Genomic DNA, 23152 nt, shown 5'->3' with positions numbered 1-23152 from the left:
GTTACAGATAAGTTCCCAAGCGTTATTATGACTTATATCTCCTTATTAGTAATTCATATTCGGAAGCAAAAAGACCTCGTTAGAGACACATTACAAATAGAATTGTGTTTTTTTTCCATATAGTATTGACCCCATGAGAAAAGCGGAGAGCAGCAGGGGAGAGTGGGTTAAGTTGAGCCAAAGGTGTACGGTGAGTCACCCTTGTTTCTAGGAAACCATAGACAGAAGTAATGTGGCCAAATATTTAGGAAGAGGTCATCATTTCATGGAGTCTGTGAATGAAGAAACCACATGGAAAAAGTGGTAAGTTCGGTCCCAAAAAATGTACCAAGTCAAATAAATGTATTGTGTTAGAGGTTTCATGAGGCTTGTATCTAAACCAACGATTGTTCTGTACGTCAGTTGGGGTCCTCAATAAGCTTCAATTTGAGGTCCAAAACCTAGCATGAAAGTGCATCCTTGTTTGGGCTAATATAGTCCAAATGTTTGCCTTGGGGTAAATTGAGCCAATGGCCATGGGGTAAGTTGAACCAATGGTTGACCCAATAGCAAGTTGAGCAAATGTAAGTGTTTTCATCCCAGGTGTAATGCAAGGTATGTTGTTATTGTGATGAATGTTGCTGAGTAGCTCTTGTTCTCTGTCTTTGGATATCCCTCTCTTAGCGTACTGTCCAAATGGCACCCTATTCCCTATATAGTGCACTGCTTTTGAAAAGGGCCCTATGGACCTTGGTCAAAAGTAGTGCACTATATAGGGAATAGGGTGCAATTTGAGATGCTGCAGTCTTTTATTTAAAAAATGTTACCCCCTTTTTCGTGATGTCCAATTGGTAGTTACGATCTTGTTTCATCGCTGCAACTCCCTAACGGGCTCGGGAGAGGCGAAGGTCGCGTCATGCGTCCTCCGAAACATGACCCGCCAAACCACGCTGCTTCTTAACACCTGCTCGCTTAACCCGGAAGCCAGCCTCACCAATGTGTCGGAGGAAACGCTGTTCAATTAACGACTGAAGTCAGCTTGCAGGTGCCCGGCCTGCCACAAGGAGTCACAAGAGCGCGATGAGCCAAGGAAAGCCCCTAGCCAAACCCTCCCCTAACCGGGACGACGCTGGGCCAATTGTGCCCTATAGGACTCCCGGTCACGGCTGGCTGTAACACAGCCTGGGATCGAACCCCAGGCTGTAGTGACACCTCAACACTGCGATGCAGTGCCACTCGGGAGTGAGATGCAGTCTTAGAGATAGAGATGAAAGGATGACCCTGCTAAATAAGAGAATGATCCATCATGCTCAAAAGAGTCAACTAGACCAACCCTGGCCTGCTGAACAGTGGAAAAACCTCTACTCTCCTCTACCCTGCTCTGCTCCCTCCCTCCTGTTCCCATAAAGAGGATTTAATAACTGTCTACTTGTTGTTATTAAAGAGACATTGCTTAGCTTTGCTTTGTATTTGTGATCAAGGAACTGTCTGTCAGCCAGACATACGGTAGCTGTTATATAGCTACGTCCAAATCATTTTACCATTGATCATAACTTGATGTTGATATGGTGAATTAACTCAACATTACCCAGAATCCTTTAAATCTCCCACAATCCTCTCTTTCTTTCTCTCGTACAGTGTTGCTGCATCCCAAATGGCACCCTATTGCCTTTATGGTGCACTACTTCTGAGCAGGGCCTTTAAGGCTCTGGTCTAAATTAGTACACTATAAAGGAACTAGGTTGCCATTTGGGATTTAAAAATTGGTGTGTCACACCTTTTAACAGGATTTCCATTAATGGAATGGTATGGCAGAAATGAAGAAGGCTGACTGAGGGTATTGTGTTGGCGCTGGGGCTTTCAGCCACTGCACTTGCCATGTAATCGCATTGCGTCAGGCTTACCTGTAGCTGGCCCGAATGGCTTTATTCACAGCTAACGGGATTTGCCTCGCCCGCTGTGGCGATGGATCCACTGAGCGGGCGGAGCCGCAGTCACTCTGTACTAAGCCTCTTGATGCAACATCACTGCAGACTAACCAGTTGGGCAAACAGAAGACACCAGATCACTGCAGACTAACCAGTTGGGCAAACAGAAGACACCAGATCACTGCAGACTAACCAGTTGGGCAAACAGAAGACACCAGATCACTGCAGACTAACCAGTTGGGCAAACAGAAGACACCAGATCACTGCAGACTAACCAGTTGGGCAAACAGAAGACACCAGATCACTGCAGACTAACCAGTTGGGCAAACAGAAGACACCAGATCACTGCAGACAACCAAGAACCAGAAGACAACCTTCTGATACCAGCAACTCTCCTCACTCCCCACTGTTTTTCCCCATAATCCCTGGGATTCAAACTGGCAACCCCTCGGTCACTAGCTCACCTCTCTAACCTCAGGGCTTCTCGAGTTTTGGCCATCAAGCATTGTGGCTATCAAGATTTCATCATCCCTGCCCCTCACCACCACCATTACAGTGGCTCTCACCACACATCTGCTAGTAGTCATTATGGTTCCGGTGTGCAAGGCTGCAAGCCACATATGCCTCTGATTAGCGGTAGTAACATTTGTTTATTCCTATTTCATACAGTATGTAACAATCAGTTTCCCTGTACTGCAGACCAGTACCAGTTTTCCATGCTTGAGGTAAATGCAAACAACCATATCCGCAGCAAATTAAAGTCAGATATGAATTTAAAAACATTGCAATGCAAATTGAAACTAAAATGTATTGCTGGGCCCCCCAGTCCCACATCCAGGTTTGGATGAGTCCATCGTAAAAATAGAGAAGTTATTGCCTTCGTTCCAAATGGCACCCTAATCCCTACATAGTGCACCACTTTTGACCAGGGCCTCTAGGGAATAGGGTGCCATTTGGGACGTAATCATTTTTCCACAGAGGAGAGAGAGTGAGAGTGCTGGGGGGCTTTAAATTAAAAGCATACAGGAGAGAGACTATTAATCAAGACAGCAGGTAATATCTGATTCTGGTTTCAGTCCCCGGACGCAATTCCTTTTTATTTTATGGACACGCTCCACTAGCATTTCATATTTGGTGTGTGTGTGTGTGTGTGTTTCTGTACCTATGTCTATGCTTGTGTGTGTGTGTGTGTGTGTGTGTGTTGTGTACATTGAAGCTGCCACCCTCCCTCTCCTTGTTCATGGGTACATACAGACAACTCTGTGGTGGGGGAGATTGGAGCGCACTGGGAAACAGGGTCTCTATCCTTCCCAAATGGCACCCTATTCCCTATATAGTGCACTACTTTTGACCAGGGTCCACAGAGCTCTGGTCAAAAGTAGTGCACTGTATAGGGAATAGGGTGCCATTTGGGATGCACCCACAAGCTCCAGTCTGTACAGGCAGCCTGGTGACCTTGGCCATTGACAACTGTCTTCTCAGTCTGCCCTCTCTGTCTACAACCTGCGGGTCTCAAGCAGGCAGAACACAGGACAGCTCTACACCATAAGCACACACACGCACGCTCACACGCTCACACACACACCTGCACATTATACAACCACACCCGATGAGAGATTACACTATTGACTTAAAAGGTTGATATTCACACTCTAAAACCCCGAGGGGTTCTGTGAGTTTAAACTGTGTTCAAACAGTACCACCTGTTACATCTGTTACTGAGACGTTTTGCTTTTGTTGTCAGTGTGGTATAATAAGTTCATGTGTGTGTTTATACCAGAGTCATAACAATTGAGTCGCTCTGCATAAATTAATAAATATATTTATACTAAATTCCTTGAGTGAATCTGATTTACTGCTTTTATGCACTCGGTTTTCTGTCTCTTTTCCTTTGTTGGAGGATTGATTTTTGACTTGAAATGGAACCAATCCCTTGTCCAAACAGCTTGTTGCTAGTTGTGTATTTCATTATGTGGCTGTGTGTGTTTAGTCGTATGCAGTAAGTTTAATCCAACAATAAGACGATTCCCACTGTAATGAAGATATGCAGGCTCAGGGAAGTGATGTGCTGGAGCTATTAAGACTTTACACCCTGCTGCATAGCCACTGTTGATTTAGAATCAGAGTAGCTTTACATAGCCTGAAAGAAAAGGTTATGTTATTTGGGCTTTGAATCAAAGAGCAAAAAATGTAATGGCCAAAAATGATTTATTGTGGTGCATGTTTGGTTTTAGGAAGCAAGTTGAAATCTCATCTTCTCCTCCCATTCAAATGTGTGCGTGACTGTGTGTTTGTACGTATATCTGTTTGTGTATACCACAGGTGGCTGGTGGCACCTTAATTAGGGAGGACAGGCTCATAGTAATGGCTGGAACAGAATAAATGGAATGGTGTTATTGGTCAACTGTTATTGGTCACATGCGCCGAATACAACAGGTGTAGACTTTACCGTGAAATTCTTACCTACGAGCCCCTTCCCAACAATGCAGAGTTAGAAAAAAAAGAATGGAAATAGTTTCCACGTGTTTGATACCACGCCATTCACTCCATTCCAGCCATTACTATGAGCCGTCCTCCCTTCAGCAGCCTCCTGTGGTCTACAGTACGTGTCCACTCTGGCCCATCCCTAATGATAGAATGTGAATTAAAGGATAAGGATAAGCAATCTGTCTCAGTATGAGGCCTTGTTTCCTCCATAAATACTGTCTCCACCAGTGTCTATATTCATGTCCATTCTGCATCATCCTACAAGAAACAGTGAAATAAGCCTCAGTCTTGCTGCTGGGAGCCTGATGGAGCAGCCAGGCGCCCGGATGACCACCCTGAGAAGAGCCATACAGACCCTGACCCTCTGAGCACACACGCACACACACGCTGACCTTCTGAGCACAAGGGAGGACAATGGTAGCTCTCCTCTCAATGTTTCCCCTACCAGTGGTAATCACACCAGCCTGGCAGGCCCACTCCTCCACCTAGTAGATTTCCTAGCCTCCGAGCTGTGGGTGGTGGGTTTTTCAGTACAAAGGGGGATTATTCTCATTCATTAACAGCAGGGTTTCATCCTGCATAATTTGCTGGCTATTATTTCTCCAAATGACCGCATCATTGTAGTTGAATCAATATGTAGCAAGATGGCTGATTAATGCCTTGGCCTGCCTCTCTCTCTTCTCTCTTCATAAGCCTCTCTCGGTCTCTCTCCTCATCTTTATGTTCCCTCCTTTGTGTTACAGCAGGTATTTCATTTAATGGTATCAATACCACAGCGAGAGGTAGAAAAACAACAACAACAGCAACAACAACAACAGAAAGAATGAAAGCTGCAAAACAAAATGAAAACGAGTGCAGATTAATGTATTTTTTGTCCACCTTTTATTATTTCTCTCTCTTAATTCCCTCTTAAGTATTCCAATTTACTCAATCAACAGGTTTTTATTTGTTCTTCCATTGAATTTCCGGGTACTAATTTATGAGTGTTGGTCACAAAGCCTAACAATAATAGATGCAGTAGGTTCAATGTATGAGATGAGCTTCTACAGCCTTGGTGCTACAATGGTTGTTAGTGTGGTACTGTGTTGGTCCAGCAACAACCTTACTAGACCCACTGGGACAGAGGCCTGTTCAATAACATTCACAATTGCCTTTATATTGTTTGAACTTCAAGTGCTTTATTATCATGCACCTGATACAGTTAGTCCTTTTGTGCATTTAGCTATGAAACAGGCACCACACTTGCACACACAGATCACACACACACACACATGAACACACACACACACACACACACACACACACACACACACACACACACACACACACACACACACACACACACACACACACAGACAGACAGACAGACAGCTCTGAGGATATCAATGTCACCTGAGACACAGAGCGTAATGGCAACCTTAATAAGGACAATGGACATCCGTGGCAATAGGCCATCCCCTTCACAGTCTGATAGGATAGTCTGATGTGCAGACAGACCTTAAATGGTATTAAAAGGGAGAAACAACCTTCCAATACAACGATGAACAGTTAGCGTTAACCAAAGAGATATAGAACACTGTTTAATGGAGTTAAAGGAAAATTCCACCCAAAAACGGTATTTGGTATATTGGTGTTTGTTTCATTAGTCTGTTGTTGATATAGTCCCTACATGTTTTGCCATTCAGCAATCAAGTTTTCAAGATATATAACTTTCAAAATACAGAAATATAGCTGATATGATGCATTTTGCAAAATATAATGGAAAACTCAACACCATATGAAGCAAAATGCTGTATTTCTTTATTTTGAAAGTTATATATAACTCAGCAAAAAAAGAAACGTCCTCTCACTGTCAACTGCGTTTATTTTCAGCAAACTTAACATGTGTAAATATTTGTATGAACATAAGATTCAACAACTGAGACAAAAACTGAACAAGTTCCACAGACATGTGACTAACAGAAATGGAATAACGTGTCCCTGAACAAAGGGGGGGTCAAAATCAAAAATAACAGTCAGTATCTGGTGTGGCCACCAGCTGCATTAAGTACTGCAGTGCATCTCCTCCTCATGGACTGCACCAGATTTGCCAGTTCTTGCTGTGAAATGTTACCACACACTTCCACTAAGGCACCTGCAAGCTCCCGGACGTTTCAGGGAACGTCCGGGAGCCCTCACCCTCCGATCCAACAGGTCCCAGACGTGCTCAATGGGATTGAGATCCGGGCTCTTCGCTGGCCATGGCAGAACACTGACATTACTGTCTTGCAGGAAATCAAGCACAGAACGAGCAGTATGGCTGGTGGCATTGTCATGCTGGAGGGTCATGTCAGGATGAGCCTGCAGGAAGGGCACCACATGAGGGAGGAGGATGTCTTCCCTGTAACGCACAGCGTTGAGATTGCCTGCAATGACAACAAGTTCAGTCCGATGATGCTGTGACACACCGCCCCAGATCACGATGGACCCTCCACCCCCAAATCGATCCCGTTCCAGAGTACAGGCCTCAGTGTAACGCTCATTCCTTCAACGATAAACGCGAATCCGACCATCTCCCCTGGTGAGACAAAATCACGACTCGTCAGTGAAGAGCACTTTTTGCCAGTCCTGTCTGGTCCAGCGACGGTGGGTTTGTGCCCATAGGTGACGTTGTTGCCGGTGATGTCTGGTCAAAACCTGCCTTACAACAGGCCTACAAGCCCTCAGTCCAGCCTCTCTCAGCCTGTTGCGGACAGTCTGAGCACTGATGGAGGGATTATGCGTTCCTGGTGTAACTCGGGCAGTTGTTGTTGCCATCCTGTACCTGTCCCGCAGGTGTGATGTTCGGCTGTACCGATCCTGTGCAGGTGTTGTTACACGTGGTCTGCCACTGCGAGGACGATCAGCTGTCCGTCCTGTCTCCCTGTTGTGCTGTCTTAGGCGTCTCACAGTACGGACATTGCAATTTATTTCCCTGGCCACATCTGCAGTCCTCATGCCTCCTTGCAGCATGTCAAATGCACGTTCACGCAGATGAGCAGGGCCCTTGGGCATTTTTCTTTTGGTCTTTTTCAGAGTCAGTAGAAAGGCCTTTTTAGTGTCTTAAGTTTTCACAACTGTGACCTTAATTGCCTACCGTCTGTAAGCTGTTAGTGTCTTGACGACTGTTCCACAGGTGCATGTTCATTAATTGTTTATGGTTCATTGAACAAGCATGGGAAACAGTGTTTAAAGCCTTTACAATGACGATCTGCGAAGTTATTTGGATTTTTACGAATTATCTTTGAAAGACAGGGTCTTGAAAAAGGGACATTTCTTTTTTGCTGAGTTTATCTTGAAAACTTGATTGCTGACATGCAAAACATTTTGGGACTATATCAACAATGGACTAATGAAACAAATACCAAAAGTTAGTTTTTTGGGTGGAGTTTTCCTTTAACAGAATGGTGGTGTTACAACTCACTGAAAAGATAGATGTCACAGCATCATTGAATCTTATGAACTTCGCATGAATGTGTTTCTACTTATAGTACTGTACGTGTTGATGAACACCTGTGATATTGTACAGCTGCTTCGGATTTTTGTTTGACCATCTCATTTAAATAGAGGATAAATGTTGTGAACATGTTAGTGTAGTGTACAGTGCTGCAGTACAAATGCATGCATGTCCTTGGGGGTCTTCAAAAACCATCAGAGTGGAAGTCCTGATCTAGGATCAGGTCTCCCCTGCCCATATAATCATATTCATTATGATCTAAAAGGATAAGCTGATCCTAGATCAGCACTCCTACTCTGATATGTTTAGTGAATATGGGCCCTGGTGTTGTCCAGTCTTGGTGGTATTTATAAATGGGGCCTAACCCTGAACAAGGTTGTTTTTCATAACCCCTCATTGTCTGCCGGGGGTTTGGACAGGTTTGATGACACAGTGTGACCAAGTTGATGAGAAGTTAAATTATGTTACTAAGGAGATAGCATTTTCTATAATGAGAAAGAGAACCTAGTGCACCCTCTCTTTTTACTGCTGCATGGAGAGCCAGAGTCACAAAAGCAATTGATTAGTTTTGGCATTTAGTCCCCCGATCAGTGGTGTCATCCATTTCTTCAGGAGGAGGGCCCTAATCTAAAGTGGCATTTTGCTCTGGCTGCCTTTTCAACACTGATGAAACCAATTACTTCAATCCTAAATGATCATTTGCACACAAGTTTCGGCCGCTTGATGTATTCTCCTTGCCTTCAGAAGTTGAATGGTGGGTGGTTCGCTGATTGGCTACATAGAGTGATATCTTAGACAGCAGGCTCACCAAGGTGTGTCACCTCCATTCAAGATGTCCATTCATTTAATTGGCCAATGACCCTGTGGCTGTTTTATTGTTGTTTGCTGCAGATATCTTATGGGTTTTCTTGAGAAAGACATTAGTTACTGTAAGTTGCCATCTTCTAGTTCATTAAAAGCGACACATGCTTTATTAGCAGTACGTTTAGTCTGGTTTGTGTTATTATAATAATGTTATTATTATACTGTAAGTTACCCCGTCAGTATATAAGTCAAAGCTAATCGACTTAAAATGGATGCTGTCTCCCTCTCTGTTTTGGAACCCTGTTACTCTGAGTAAAGAAATGTCTTGTTCTGTGTACATTTCATATCTCTAATCTTGACTTCTCACAAGTCTTTTCCATTTTTACAATACTAACTGTACTCTGGAGTTCTCTTGTAGACGAGGGAAAGCAGGAAGTGTGAACACAATGCGGCTCTCTGTTCCTACACACAGATCCCTATCAGACACCCCTCACGTTGGTTGATTTCCCCACTGGCATTTCACCGTGTGGGCCATAAGCATTCTATTTTCAAGTAAACACTTACCAACCAGTATGTTTTTTTTTCTCTCCATGATGTCATCGAGATGTGTGTATGGGTGTGGGTTTGTATGATTCAGAATATACAGAGAGTCATTTGAAAATGGTGCAGAAGAATGTGCTGGGGCTGGTGCCACCGTTGTGGATGGTGACTGTAGTGCAGATGATGGAGATGGCTCTCTTTACACAATGATAACTAGGCTTTTCTGGGACTCAATGGGAATGTTAGATTGTGAAGCTGTTCTGCTTGCGCTCCCTACCACTGGTCTCTTTTTAAGCATGGGCATCTGACACCCTAGTGGAAGCAGCATGGTGACCGCTCTGGGATTGCAATGTGAGAACGATGTTAATGCAGTAGTTCAGTATGTGGAGAATGTGGTGTAAAATACAGACTATGTGGTCATCTGCATGTTGCAGAATAAATACAAAAAAATATCTATATAAAAATGAATAATTATTAAATGATTTATATGCAGTATGTAGGGTGCTGGTCACCAACTTAAAAAAGTGATTACCTGAGAAAGGACGGGTTCATTGCAGATTTTTTTAATTTATTGTTGTTATATTTGTTTACGGCAATCAAAATAAAGTTGCCACGTCTGGAGTACAGTATGTGATGTGGAACATAGACGGGGTCGTGACCTCAGAACCAGAACCAAATCCAGCCAGAAGTTAGTGACCTCATCCCTGTCTTGTAAAAGGAACTTAAAAAGCTATTGGGTTGTTCTCGTTGAACTACGACATGATTTAATTTCATGTTTATAAAAAAAATAAAAAATAAAAGTGTTACATTTACTCTGGTAGAACATGATAAATATGTCTGCTGTATGAAGGTCACACAACCCCGGCGCATCAAGAAATATTTGGCAGGCCGACATAATGCTTTCCAAGTTTGCGGAACAAATGAAATTCTGCTGCTCTGTTGCACTTTGCCTCCAAACAACCATTACAACTAGCTTTATATATTGTCTGAGCAGCAGACCATCAAATGGTGTTTTTCTTCTTGCAGAGGAGCGGTCGAGATGATCAAGAACAGCAATCTGCTACTTAGATGTAAAGGCAGAGGGTGCATCTGTATCTGGCAATGAAATTATCCTATTACACTCCTGATGCACACAAAAAGCTAACATAAATTGATCTTGACAACTATGAGCATGGTATTAGTAAGCCACAAGACATTATTTGGCTGAATGAAGGTTGTGGGAAGAGGTGCTTGGTGAATTCTCATTTGAATCCTGCAGACATTGTGAATGTCTAAATTCATGAATTGATTTCTCAAACCTCTTTTGAATCTATGTACTCTATCTAAATACAGCAGTAACCCACTGTCAGAGCGAGGGTGGGCCTTGGCTTGCTCTTTTTTTATTCACGTTTGCTTAATGTTGTTGGTTTTTGTCTTGAATCACTGATAACTAAACGACAAAATAATGTGAAATTATTTTCTTCACCAACAGTCATTTTTCATCTTCAGGGCAGAAACCCTCTCTTCCCTCATCTTTCAAGTCTGTTCTAACAGATTTTGCATTTGTGGTGGTAAAAAATTAATCTAGGTGTCGGCCAGTGGGGAACCCAGAGATTCCTGTGTGATTTATTGGCGACTTAATTCAAAACGGCTTGGGATGATGAACGCCATAGAAAGTTGGGAGTTGTGTTATGGAAGTATGGAACTGCTTCGAGTTCTTCGATATAAAATAAATAACACAGTGACTGAAGGGAACAGAAGTGTTTGACTGGAACGAATCAAGCCAATAGACTATAACCAACCGTACGGCCTTCAATAGGTCATGTGATCTACTGCCGCTGTATAAAGGGCTTGAAAGGATATGCCTGAATACAGTACACTGTAAAGGGGTTAGCATGAGTTTGACAGTAATTTACAGACAGCTTGGTGGCAAGTAAAATGATGTATTTAATATTACAGTACACTCCACTGTAATATAAATACAGTATCAAAGCAATTACTGTGTACTGACACGCAGTACAATATCGTAAAATGGACTGTATTATACTGTAAAAAAAAGTGAATTCTAACTATTTTAAACACATCTATTCTGACACATCTGAGAAATGTGCACCTGCAGTATATTTGTTACTCTTACCAGTTCAGGCAGCTGACATGAATAAATCAATTGAAGTAGAAATATAGAGGAGAAATATCACACTGAGCTCTCAGACAGTGTAAAGTGAGGTCAGTGCAGTATTTGGCCTTTTTGAATATGATCTCATTTTGTGAAACTATTTCAGCTGCAGAGAGAAAGAGAGAGATCTATCTGGGCCTATTGCAGTGTCTTACGTTAAAAAAAGGCAGCAATCTGAAAGTCATTCAGCAGGCTGTCCCGTGAGACCCAAGGCCAAAGCTAATCAGAACTTCGACCCACTTCTAAATTCCAATGACTGAATCAATTGTGCTGAGCGTTCCCACTGGAGTAGAGCAAGTCACTAACGGCCAAGACTGACTGACTTGGTGTGGTTGGTCCTATAGCCCTGTAACCTAGCCTAGCTCCCAAATGGCCCCCTATTCCCTTTATTCATTTTTTAGGGTGCCATTTGGGACACAGACTTAGACTTAGTCCACAGTATGAAAACAGTCAGGTGTCTGAGCTGACAGAGGGGCCAGGGTCATGTTCAATAGGTCACACCGTAGCAAAACATTTTGCAATGGAGAACAACATCTATGTTCTAATTGGACAAGTGCAGGTAGTCCCTCCCCATTTCAAAACGTTTCCTCCTTACTTAACCTGACCCTGGTCTTGCTTGCTTGCTAACTTTCTTATGGCGTCGAATGATGGTATGGCCTTTCTGTTCTTCCTGGTCGAAACCAAGACCCTAACTTTCTGCTCGTCTCCCTCCTAGTTTCAGAGTGTTGCAAAAAGTGTTGTCCCTACTGAACACAACCCTGGTCCTAACTCCTGTCTCTTCTCCTGTCCTCACCAGGTTGCAGGCTCTGAGGAAGGAGAAGTCCCGGGATGCGGCTCGCTCGCGGCGGGGGAAGGAGAACTTTGAGTTCTATGAGCTGGCCAAGATGCTGCCCCTGCCCGGGGCCATCACCAGCCAGCTGGACAAGGCTTCCATCATCCGCCTCACTATTAGCTACCTGAAGATGAGGGACTTCGCCAACCAGGGGGACCCACCATGGAACCTGCGCATAGAAGGCCCACCACCCAACACCTCCGTCAAAGGTAAGCTCCTTCTCCACCATGGTCCAACTACCCACAATTTAGTTCAGTTCAGTCTAGTTCAGTACCAACAGTTTCCATCAATGGTCCACTCACCTTACCAACTGTACAGTGATGATATCTCTCTTTATCTGAGCATTAAAATACTGTGACATTAAAAGGATACTTTGGGATTTTGGATACTTCCCCAGAGTCAGATGAACTTGTGGATTCCATTTTTATGTCTCTGCGTCCAGTATGAAGGAAGTTAGAGGTAGTTTTGCGAGCCGATGCTAGCTAGCGTTAGCGCAATGACTGGAATTCTATGGGTATCTGCTAGCAGTTCATCTGACTCTGGGGAAGTAGATAAAGGGCCTCATTGCCAAAATCCAGAAGTATCCCTTTAAGGTGAAACTGTACATTCAATTATTATGTGATGTAAAATGTCAACGTTCATTTTTCATGTTTTACTGTACTCAGCCTACACACAATATTAGACTGGTAGGGAAATGAGGCACTCTGGTGACTGTCGTCTGGTCACAAATATTCAAAAAGTAAACATTTAACTTTGATAAATGCAGCTTTGCGCCTAGTACATGCAGCAATACTGAATCCAAATGTAACTGAATTTGCCTTTGAAATGGGGTATTTGTACAGTGCACTTAAAGGAGATACAGCTCTGTATATTTTAAAAGGGTATGCTGGAGTAGGAATGACCGTAAACATTAAAGTAAATTGCAGAAATGTTCAGTCAATGCACAATGTTTGCTCTGCACACACACACACACACACACACACACAGACAAACACACAGACACACACACACACACACACAGACACACACACACACACACACACACACACACATACACACACACACACCCACACACACACACACACACCAGATGGCATCATTGTTGTCTGCCTTTGAAAAGACACATGCATTTTAATGAGAAAATGTATACGGCAGAATTATTTGGGTTCGAGCATCCTGCTAGATTTCCTAGTAACACAGCTAAGACCTATAGCCCACACTTTGCATTCAATCAAAGATGATTACACGATGCTGCCAGGAGGATTGAACCACCACCGTTTTACATTTGGATATTTTAATGACTACACACACCAAGGTGACGTCTACCCTACCTCTGTCTACCTCTGTAGAACAATGCTCTCACCCTCCGCTGCATGTCCTGTCCTTCCATCCTATCGACAGACAGATAGTGCCAGTCTGAATTGAATCACTAACTCACCACATTTTATTTGCACTACATTCTGAAAAGAGCGGCGTATTGATCCCATTCTTTTTGTTGCTGTGCATCGCCGGTAGCTAATGGAGACGGCTGACCATCTCCCTCTGCCCATGAATCAGTGTTATTTCTGAATAGGCTACATTAGATGAGTCTGACCCAAGCTTCCACAGCTCCCAGCGTGCCAGACACACAGCTGGCGGAAGAGCATGGTTTACAGATGTTACACACACACACACACACACACACACACACACACACACACACACACACACACACACACACACACACACACACACACACACAAAGGAGCCAGGTTTGTCAATGCACTGTGTAATATGGCAGGGAAGGAGGGGTTAGGAGGGAGGGGGCATATGCTAGGTTATTGTACCAGAAGAGAGAGCGGAGAGGAAAGGCCAGGATCATTTCTCTTCAGGGTTGTTTGTGCAACACAGATCAAGGTTAGCCGCACACAGCAGCAGAATAATATTGTTTCTGATACATGGCCGGCCCAGTTCATTTGGCAGGCCCAGTCTCTCAATCAATTTGCCTTGTGCCTTAACATACACACCCGTGTAGGTGTTACCATGAATATGTTATTATAGGAAATTTGCTGCAGGAGAAAACTGAGCCAGCTTCTGACAAGACATTTCGACTTAATAACTGATGATTGTAACCTTTAGGGAAATCTCAGTAGCACTGCGCCGGTTTTGTAAATTCACTCTGGTTTTGGAATGGATCTTTGCTTCGGGAAAATTCTCATTCTTTCTTTTTTTATTATTTTCTATTTTTGTTCAGAATAAAGCATGGGTTATAGGTGGCGTTTGGACGGCGGTGATGTCTGTCTGAGTTGCCAAACGTCCTTAGAACAGCCTCTAGTGTGAGGAAGCTTGGATAAGTAATAAAAGCGGTAGCCGATATTACTGGCATCGGAGCTAAAAGAATTTGACCTCCACTTCTCTCCAAACATTGTTGATTTATTATCGTAACTTCTCGCCTCTCCTCTCTCGCCGCTCTCCTTTCTCTCCTCTTTGCCTTCTAGTGACCTTTACTGTAATTGACCCATCAACTAATTTTTTCTGAGCGTTTTAACCGGAATTTGCTAGTCTCTGTCAGAGGCGGTTCACATCTGTTGAAGGACACTGCACAAACAAGCATGACCTTTCTCTTGTTTGGCGGCTGGCGCACGCCTCCTGACCCCCTCCAACCCCTCCACCACCTGGCCATATTATTATTCATGCATGCAGAGCAGAGAGGCGCAGAGCAGAGAGGAGCAGAGCAGAGGAACAGAGCAGAGAAGAGCAGAGCAGAGCAGAGAGGAGCAGAGCGGAGAGGAACAGAGCAGAGAGGAGCAGAGCAGAGAGGAGCAGGGCAGAGAGGAGCAGAGAGGAGCAGAGAGGAGCAAATCAGAGAGGAGCAGAGCGGAGAGCAGTCACCAAAATGCCACACTTTACGAACAGCAAGAAATCAGATGGCTCAACAACAACAAAAATGCTCAGAGACCGTCTTGCACAAATCATATTTGTACTATACAGTACATACAGTACATTAAATGTCTACTTGTTTACTCTGTGGTTTTCTGAATTTTTGTAGGACATACAGTACCAGTCAAGAGTTTGGACACACCTACTCATTCAAGACATCAAAACTATAAATTAACACATATGGAATCATGTAGTAACCAAAAAAGTGTTAAACAAATCAAAATATATTTTATATTTGAGATTCTTCAAAGTAGCCACCCTTTGCCTTGATGACAGCTTTGCGCACTCTTGGCATTCTCTCAACCAGCTTCATGAGGTAGTCACCTGGAATGCATTTAAATTATCAGGTGTGCCTTGTTAAAAGTTAATTTGTGGAATTTCTTTCCTTCTTGATGCGTTTGAGCCAATCAGTTGTGTTGTGACAATGTAGGGTTGGTATACAGAAGATAGCCCTATTTGGTCAAAGACCAAGTCCATATTATGCCAAGAACAGCTCAAATAAGCAAAGAGATGCAAAGAGAAACAACAGTCCATCTTTACTTTAAGACATGAAGGTCAGTCAATCCGGAAAATGTCAAGAACTTTGAAAGTTTCTTCAAGTGCAGTCGCAAAAACCATCAAGCGCTATGATGAAACTGGCTCTCATGAGGACCGCCACAGGAAAGGAAGACCCAGAGTTACTTCTGCTGCAGAGGATAAGTTCATTAGAGTTAACTCCACCTCAGATTGCAGCCCAAACAAACGCTTCACAGAGTTCAAGTAACAGACACATCTCAATAACAACTGTTCAGAGGAAGAGGAGAATGCGTGAATCAGGCCTTCATGGTCGAATTCCTGGAAAGAAATCTGTCCTTTGGTCTGATGAGTCCAAATTTGAGATTTTTGGTTCCAACTTCCGTGTCTTTGTGAGAGTATGTGAATGGATCATGTCAGTGATTTATTTAGAATTCAAGGTACACCTAACCAGCATGGCTGCCACAGCATTTTGCAGCAATACGCCATCCCATCTGGTTTGCACTTAGTGGGACTTTAATTTGCTTTTCAACAGGACAATGACCCACCATACCTCCAGGCTGTGTAAGGGCTATTTTACCAAGAAGGAGAGTGATGGAGTGCAGCATCAGATGACCTGGCCTCCACAATCACCTGACCTCAACCCAATTGAGATGGTTTGGGATGAGTTGGACTGCAGAGTGAAGGAAAAGCAGCCAACAAGTGCTCAGCATATGTGGGAACTCCTTCAAGACTGTTGGAAAAGCATTCCAGGTGAAGCTGGTTGTGAGAATGCCAAGAGTGTGCAAAGCTGTCATCAAGGCAAAGGGTGGCTTCTTTGAATAATAATGATTTTAATAACACTTTTTGGTTACTACATGATTCCATATGTGTTATTTCATAGTTGTGATGTCTTCACTTTAATTCTATAATGTAAAAAATAGTAAAAATAAAGAAAAACCCTTGAATGAGTAGTTTGTCCAAACTTTTGACTGGTACAGTATAAGGATTTATAATTTACTATCGGAATCCAAATGGTGAGAATAACTTCACTGAAGGATGGGGGAATTTGTCCACGTGACTGACTGTGTCAACTGAATAGGCCACAGTGTTGTTTGGTATCCAATGATAGCTTTGTGTTAAATTAGGGGTCAACTCTAGTCTGATACCAAACTTGAAGTCCTCCTGACTTCAAGAGTCTGGAAAGGCTGTTTCGATGTGGACGGCGCGCTGCGTTGATAATGAAGGGGACTGTGCTTTTACTGGTTGGTTCTCCTCGGGCGGCAGGTAGGCTAGCGGTTAGAGTGTTGGGACAGTAACCGTTCAAATCCCTGAGCTGGCAAGGTGGGAAAATCTGCTGTCCTGCCTTTGAGCAAGGCAGTTAACAACCCCAGGAAATAAAACATTAGAGAGAACCAATCAATGTGTTTGCTCAGTTTCGGACCGAATATTGCATTATCAAACAGCTTCCAGTCCAAACCAGTGACTCAAAGGTCTTCATCGCTGGGTCGCATCAGCCAGGCTATCAAGGATCATCTTCAAAGAGGAACCAACCAGAGAGGCTGTCTATTCTCTTTGTCTATGTGTGGGCTTGTCCTATTTGATTTCCATCAAGCTGTTCGTGCTGAGTGTCAGTCTCCTGGATGTCCCCTGCACATTAAGAATCTTAGCTTGTTTCCCAAATGGCACCCTATTCCCTATGTAGGACCTCGGTCAAAACTAGTGCACTACATAGGGAATAAGGTGCCATTTGGAACAGTTGTGTTAATTACAGAGAGAAGAGAAGCAGCAGTGGGATTTCTGTAGTTATGGTCCATCCAGCCCTTTCAGATTTGATGGTTTCAGTACTTAGCCTGCTGCTATCACTAATAGTCTCCTCCATTATGGCTGGAATGACCAAACATAACTTATTTTACATGATGGCAATATGTTTCCCACTTTGATGTTTTGCAAAGGAAAATGCTCCATATCAGGAAATGCAAGCCAAACAAAATGGATATGAAGTTTATACTGTTTATGGTTATAATTAAACATTCAGTTCATACATATTCAAATAATCCGCTTGAGAAATGAACATTCTTTTTTAGAACAAATGAAAAAGTGGACCACTGTGCACTTCTCACAAGTGTTGTACCTGTCACTTGGTGTTTTTCTTATTTAACTCAGCTGCAAAGCAACTATTAAAAGAATGGAATCAGTGCCAAAAGCCCATGTACTTGCTCCAAAGGACACGTTTTTGTCAGTGACTTTTCACATTGACCTTGAGGTGTCTGAGGTCTATGCACGCTGCCTTCTCTACTTCACAGTCTAGCCTCCTCCCTCCCTCCCTACCCAGCACTATAGATATTATATCAATCCTTTTCCCACCAAATAATAAACCCCTTCCCATTGCCACTACTTGGGGGATATTACCAATCTACCACCCACCTGATCAAGGGGGTAATGTAATATGAACTACTATAACTCTACATGTCAAATTGTGTTAAACACGTTATCTGGTTGAAGCCTTTGACCACCTGGCAGAGCGATCTAGCTGTAATCCCTAAGTGGCCAAGTCCCTCCATATGAAGGGCTTTTGGGTGAGCAGGTTGGCGCTGAAGAGGGCACTGATTAAAGTACACTTTCCCTGTTGCCCATTGTGCCATGTGCATTGTTGATGGTAATGAGGGAATTAATGGGATCCGTCCCAAATGGCACCCTATCCTTATATAGTGCACTACTTTTGACCAGAGCCCTATAGGTGTCCCTATGGTCCCTGGTCAAATCTAGTGCACAATTAAGGGAACAGGGTGCCATTTGGTATGCAACCGATGGTGTTTGCATCACAATAGACACTCAGGACACAGAAAATAAATTTGGCATTAATGCACCTTTTGGAGAAATGGCAGCTTGTATAGACACACACAGGTTAGTTAGTGTATAATAGTAGAGGAACTGCATGGACTAAACAGCTTCCTATATTTCTCTCTCAATTAATATATGGATAGTAATTTGCCCAGCTGTGAGTGTGAGATGTTCGATTCCCCAGTCGTGGTGTAAGAAAAATTGAATGACAGTGAGCAAAACAGCAGTAATTATAAAAGTAATTACTAAATGCTGATGATGCCCATAGGCTTTGCATAACTAAATTTAGAAGAGGAAATTGCTTTTGGCTGCATTGGAAGGCTGGTGGGCATGTTTTTGTTATTTTCTTTATTTATTTTATTATGCACAACCAAGAAAAGTAATTGCCATGGAAACAATTACTTGTACACCTTTTTGTGGGCACAAACAGCTCTGGGAAGCATTGTTGTTGAACAATGTCTTTTAATGAAGGAGAATAGTGTAGTCACTTTGTTTATATTTCTTAACAGATAACAATTAAATGGAACACTGGGAGGGCAAAAGAGTGTGGTTGAATACGAGTCATTTTCTTAGGAAATAAGACATGACTTTTTTACAAGATGTTTTCTCTGGGACATGAAATCACATAGAGGTTTGTGTGCCTAGTCTTTCTTAATGAAGAGTCTCTGTGTGCTACTGTGTAACTGGTCCTAATGGCCTATTTCACTCATCAATGGAGACAACAAAGCAAAGGTTTCCACTTGCCAGTAGCTTAGTAGCTGTATGAAACTGCACTTCAGAATGCCTGTGTGTGTGTGTCTATGTGTGCTTATGATATGCATGTTTGTATGTTGAGTGCATTTTTGTTCTGAACTTGTATTATCAAAGCGTTACTTCCTACACAACATGATTACTGTAAACTTTGTTTTTCAAAGAAGTTGCAGACCCTTGTGGGACGATTGTAAAAAGATCAAGGGTTAAAAGCATTTATTTTATTACAGTACATGGCCTACTGTAGCTGCGTTAGTTGCTCATGTAACCAGGCACTATACCTTGCGTCGGTGGGCTCAGTAATTAGTGCTTCTGCAAATGGTCCAGTAATGGAGAAATAAATCAGAGGGACAGTTGGAATGAATATGGAAAGGCTTGTTTCTAGCGTTGTGACTGGCCGTTTAGTCAGCTGGACCTAATACCCACACAAAGTGGTACAAATCACCACCGTGGGTTTACATTATAGAGCCCAGAGTAGAGCAGAGCCTTCACATGGCCCTCTCACATCGCCCAGCCATGAAGGTCTCAGCTCTCTACTGTAGCCAAGGTCCTTATCCCAAGGACAACAACGGTCGTGGAAAATAGATTAAAGACTTGTCGATAAATCAGGAAATACAGAGGTGTAGCCTGAACTGAGAAATGATGCAGAAAATAATGACATTGTGTAGGATGCAGTAAGAGTAGTCGCAGTAGGCTACAACAAGGTACTCTGAAACATACTGTACGACCGGGATGGAGGAGTCATTTGGCAATGTACCGTACTGGTCTGTATTGGCCTTATCGGTCCTGAACTGCTCCACGGCCACAGCCTCTGTCAGTAGAACAGGCTAGACAGATGACAGGCTGCTCTCTGGATGAAGTGCAGTCCGTTTGAAGTGCAATGTCTAAAAGCACAGCACGAAGGCTCAAATCAAGTGAAGGACATGTACCATTACAACTAATGTCCTTAATAATCGTGTTAGTCTAGTCCCTCTCAGTACCAGACAAATGGAACATTATTGGCTTATGGAGCCTGCAGTAAATAATTTAGTTTCCAATATTCAGCCTGCTTTGACAGTAAATTAAAATGACATGAAAAGAGCTTGTTGAACAAAGAAAGTATCCAATCAAATGTAATTGTCTTGACTACGGCAGCAGTAATGCGTTTCATAATTAAGCCAAGTTGTCTTGGTAGCTTTACAACCTTTCGCATGAATCAAAATGTCCAAAATAACTCTGTGATACTGTTTCTTTTAAAACATTACAGTGCCAATATCCTTTGACTGGGCAGATCTTCCTCTGTGTGTACAGGCTAGTCTAACATGGGGTCCAGTCAGTCCGTCACTTCACTATTAATTGATCGAAACTAAATCATGTGGGCTTGCTCTGCTCTCACCACCTTTACTGTTGATTTATCCCTCTGACAAAGGTAAACTCCAGCATTGACTAATGCAGCGCTACATTAATGGATGGGTGTAAAGAGAGAGGAGCGTGAAAGAGACAGATACAGGGAGAAAGCGAGAGAGAATGAATGAGAGAGAGAGAGAGAGAGAGAGAGAGAGAGAGACAGGAGGGAGAGAGAGAGAGAAGAGAGAGAGAGAGAGAGAGAGAGGGAGAGGGAGAGAGAGAGAGAGAGAGAGGGGAAGATGAGAGAGAGAGAGAGAGAGAGGGAAGAGAGAGAGATAGAGAGAGAGAGAGAGAGAAGAGAGAGAGAGAGGGAGAGAGAGAGAGAGAGATAGAGAAGAGAGAGAGAGAGGATGAGATAGAGAGAGAGAGTGGAGAGAGAGAGAGAGAGAAGATGGGGAACGAGCAGGAGGAGCAGCGAGAGAGAGGGAGAAGAGGAGGAGGAGAGAGGGAGAGAGAGAGAGAGAGAGAGAGAGGAGGGAGAGAGAGAGAGAGAGAGTGGGTAGAGAGAGGGGAGAGAGAGATAACGCGAGAGAAGAGAGGGAGAAGAGGAGGAGAGAGAGAGAGAGGCGGCGAGAGAGATAGAGAGTAGAGAGAGAGAGAGAGAGAGGGAGGGACAGAGAGAGAGAGAGAGAGAGAGAGAGAGAGAGGGAGAGAGGGAGGGAGAGAGAGAGAGAGGGAGGGACAGAGAGAGAGAGAGAGAGAGAGAGAGAGAGAGAGACTTTAGGTACTATGTCAGGTGAAGGTCAGAGAGGGCTCTGGCCCCTGAAGTGTTTGTGACGGTTCCTCCCACTCATACAGGACACAAATGACTCCCCTAATCATCCAATTTAATCGCACCATTTTCTGCCCCTCAATAGCCAGGCCTGGACTTAATCACTCTGTTTGCTTGCTGTCGCAAAGACCCTCATATCGAAACCAATGAATTTCTACAATTTAAAACGCATACAGCGGGGGGAGTTCGAGGGGATGCGTGCGGCGATAGAAAAGACATTGGCAGGGGTCTGAAAAACCAGCCAATTCATGCGTGAAGCATTTAGCTATTGCCATCTCAACCCATGACTAACAGTTTTCGGTCACCCGTTTCATTTATTAATGTCTATAATAAGCCCCTCTCTGATAACAGCCTTCTCTAAAAGCATTTTCTCTCTCTCTCTGTCTGCCTTGCTAAAATGTTGTGGTGTTGATATAATTTGGCCCGGCGCAGATTAAGCTCGAGGACGAAGGTGAATTGACTGCACCTGCCCTTTAATGAGGAGTGATAACAAGGCCGGTGGCGGGGGCATGCACAGTGGGGGTGTCTCCCAAGTGGCACTCTATTCCCTACATTCCCTAGGAGGCCTGGCCAAAAGTAGTGCACTATATTGGGAATCGGGTGCCATTTGGGATGCAGGCTGGGATAGCATTGGACTCGGAGTGGGCCCGCCAGCATAGCCTCCACATGGCAACATCATAGTCATTGTTACCCAGGGATGTGTTGATGTGTTGGAGTCAGACAGGGAGAGAAGAGGAGTGAGCATCACCCAGCCCTTCTGAAAGGCCACAGAGTGGGGGGACAGGAGGTCCAGCTCCAGGGTGCATAGACAGACGGATGGACCGACGGGCAGGCAGGCAGAACGACAGACAGCTCCTCAGTACAGTGTCCATGAGGTCACCACCATTGGGACCGCAGCCCAGTCAATCAACAGATAGCCCCAAGGCGTCCAGCACAGCTTGGCCCCCAGCCTCACAAACACATACACACAGATGCACACGTACACGCAAATGCAGACACACAGACGCACACACAAACACACACACACACCGCCATCTCCCTCCTGACCACCACCAGCCTGTGCTAATGAGAATGTATATGTATTCATGAATAAAACATGAAGTCATTGTTTTTATTGTTAAGGAAGCCGCTTCGCCACTAGTAGCCAGAATGTTGATGCTGTCCACTGCTTTGAAGTCTCTGCCTGAATTTGTAAGCAACGTTTTGATGACTTATTGTAGCCATTTTGAACACTTACACCCTCTGCCACTCTCCAAATCATCTAAGTAGGATAGTAGTTTAGTTTAAAGAACATCACTTAATTTAAGTTCCACAAGTCTCCAAGGACCAAAAGATTCATTTGCGGTTTCCTGTCAATCATTTTCTTGAATATACACTTTTTGTAATTGAATTAGTGTGAGGAGGGTGGGGGTTTGGGAAATGGAGTTATAAGGATTATAGGCTTGACAGGGATAGTGTTGCAAATTGACTTTTGAGTCCTTGTAAGGAAGTAGATTTTGAAAGCAGTCCAGCTTGCATTAACCTTGGAAGAGAGAAATAATAATAAACCCACTGCACTTTTTTCAAGACATCAACAATGTACGTTCAGGATCGGAAATGTATGTGTTCATGTATTTTGTCAGGTAAAAACAAAGCTAAATGGACGAGGCGTCGTTGGGCGGGTCCAAATGGCACCCTATTCCCTATATAGTGCACTATGGAGAACAGTGTGCCATTTAGGATGCGGCTGTACATGTACTGTAGTTCTGTATCGGCGCGTACTCTCAGAGCAACACGCCAAGCCAATTAC

General features: G+C 43.6%; 1 protein-coding gene across 5 annotated transcripts in view; it reads left to right on the top strand.

Moving 5' to 3' along the window:
• npas3 (neuronal PAS domain protein 3) overlaps positions 1-23152 on the top strand; it is a 343109-nt gene that overhangs the window by 98678 nt on the left and 221279 nt on the right. For all 5 annotated transcript variants that reach the window (XM_029729734.1, XM_029729736.1, XM_029729735.1 and 2 more), the window contains one exon: positions 12165-12409. In XM_029729734.1, the coding sequence (XP_029585594.1) occupies positions 12165-12409 (245 nt within the window). The remainder of the gene's footprint in view (positions 1-12164; positions 12410-23152) is intronic.

The sequence above is a fragment of the Salmo trutta genome, chromosome 33, assembly GCF_901001165.1.
Source record: "Salmo trutta chromosome 33, fSalTru1.1, whole genome shotgun sequence".
In the NCBI taxonomy this organism is placed as follows: domain Eukaryota; kingdom Metazoa; phylum Chordata; class Actinopteri; order Salmoniformes; family Salmonidae; genus Salmo; species Salmo trutta.
Note: the sequence above shows the minus strand (reverse complement) of the source record. Positions and strands in the feature narration are given on the sequence as shown.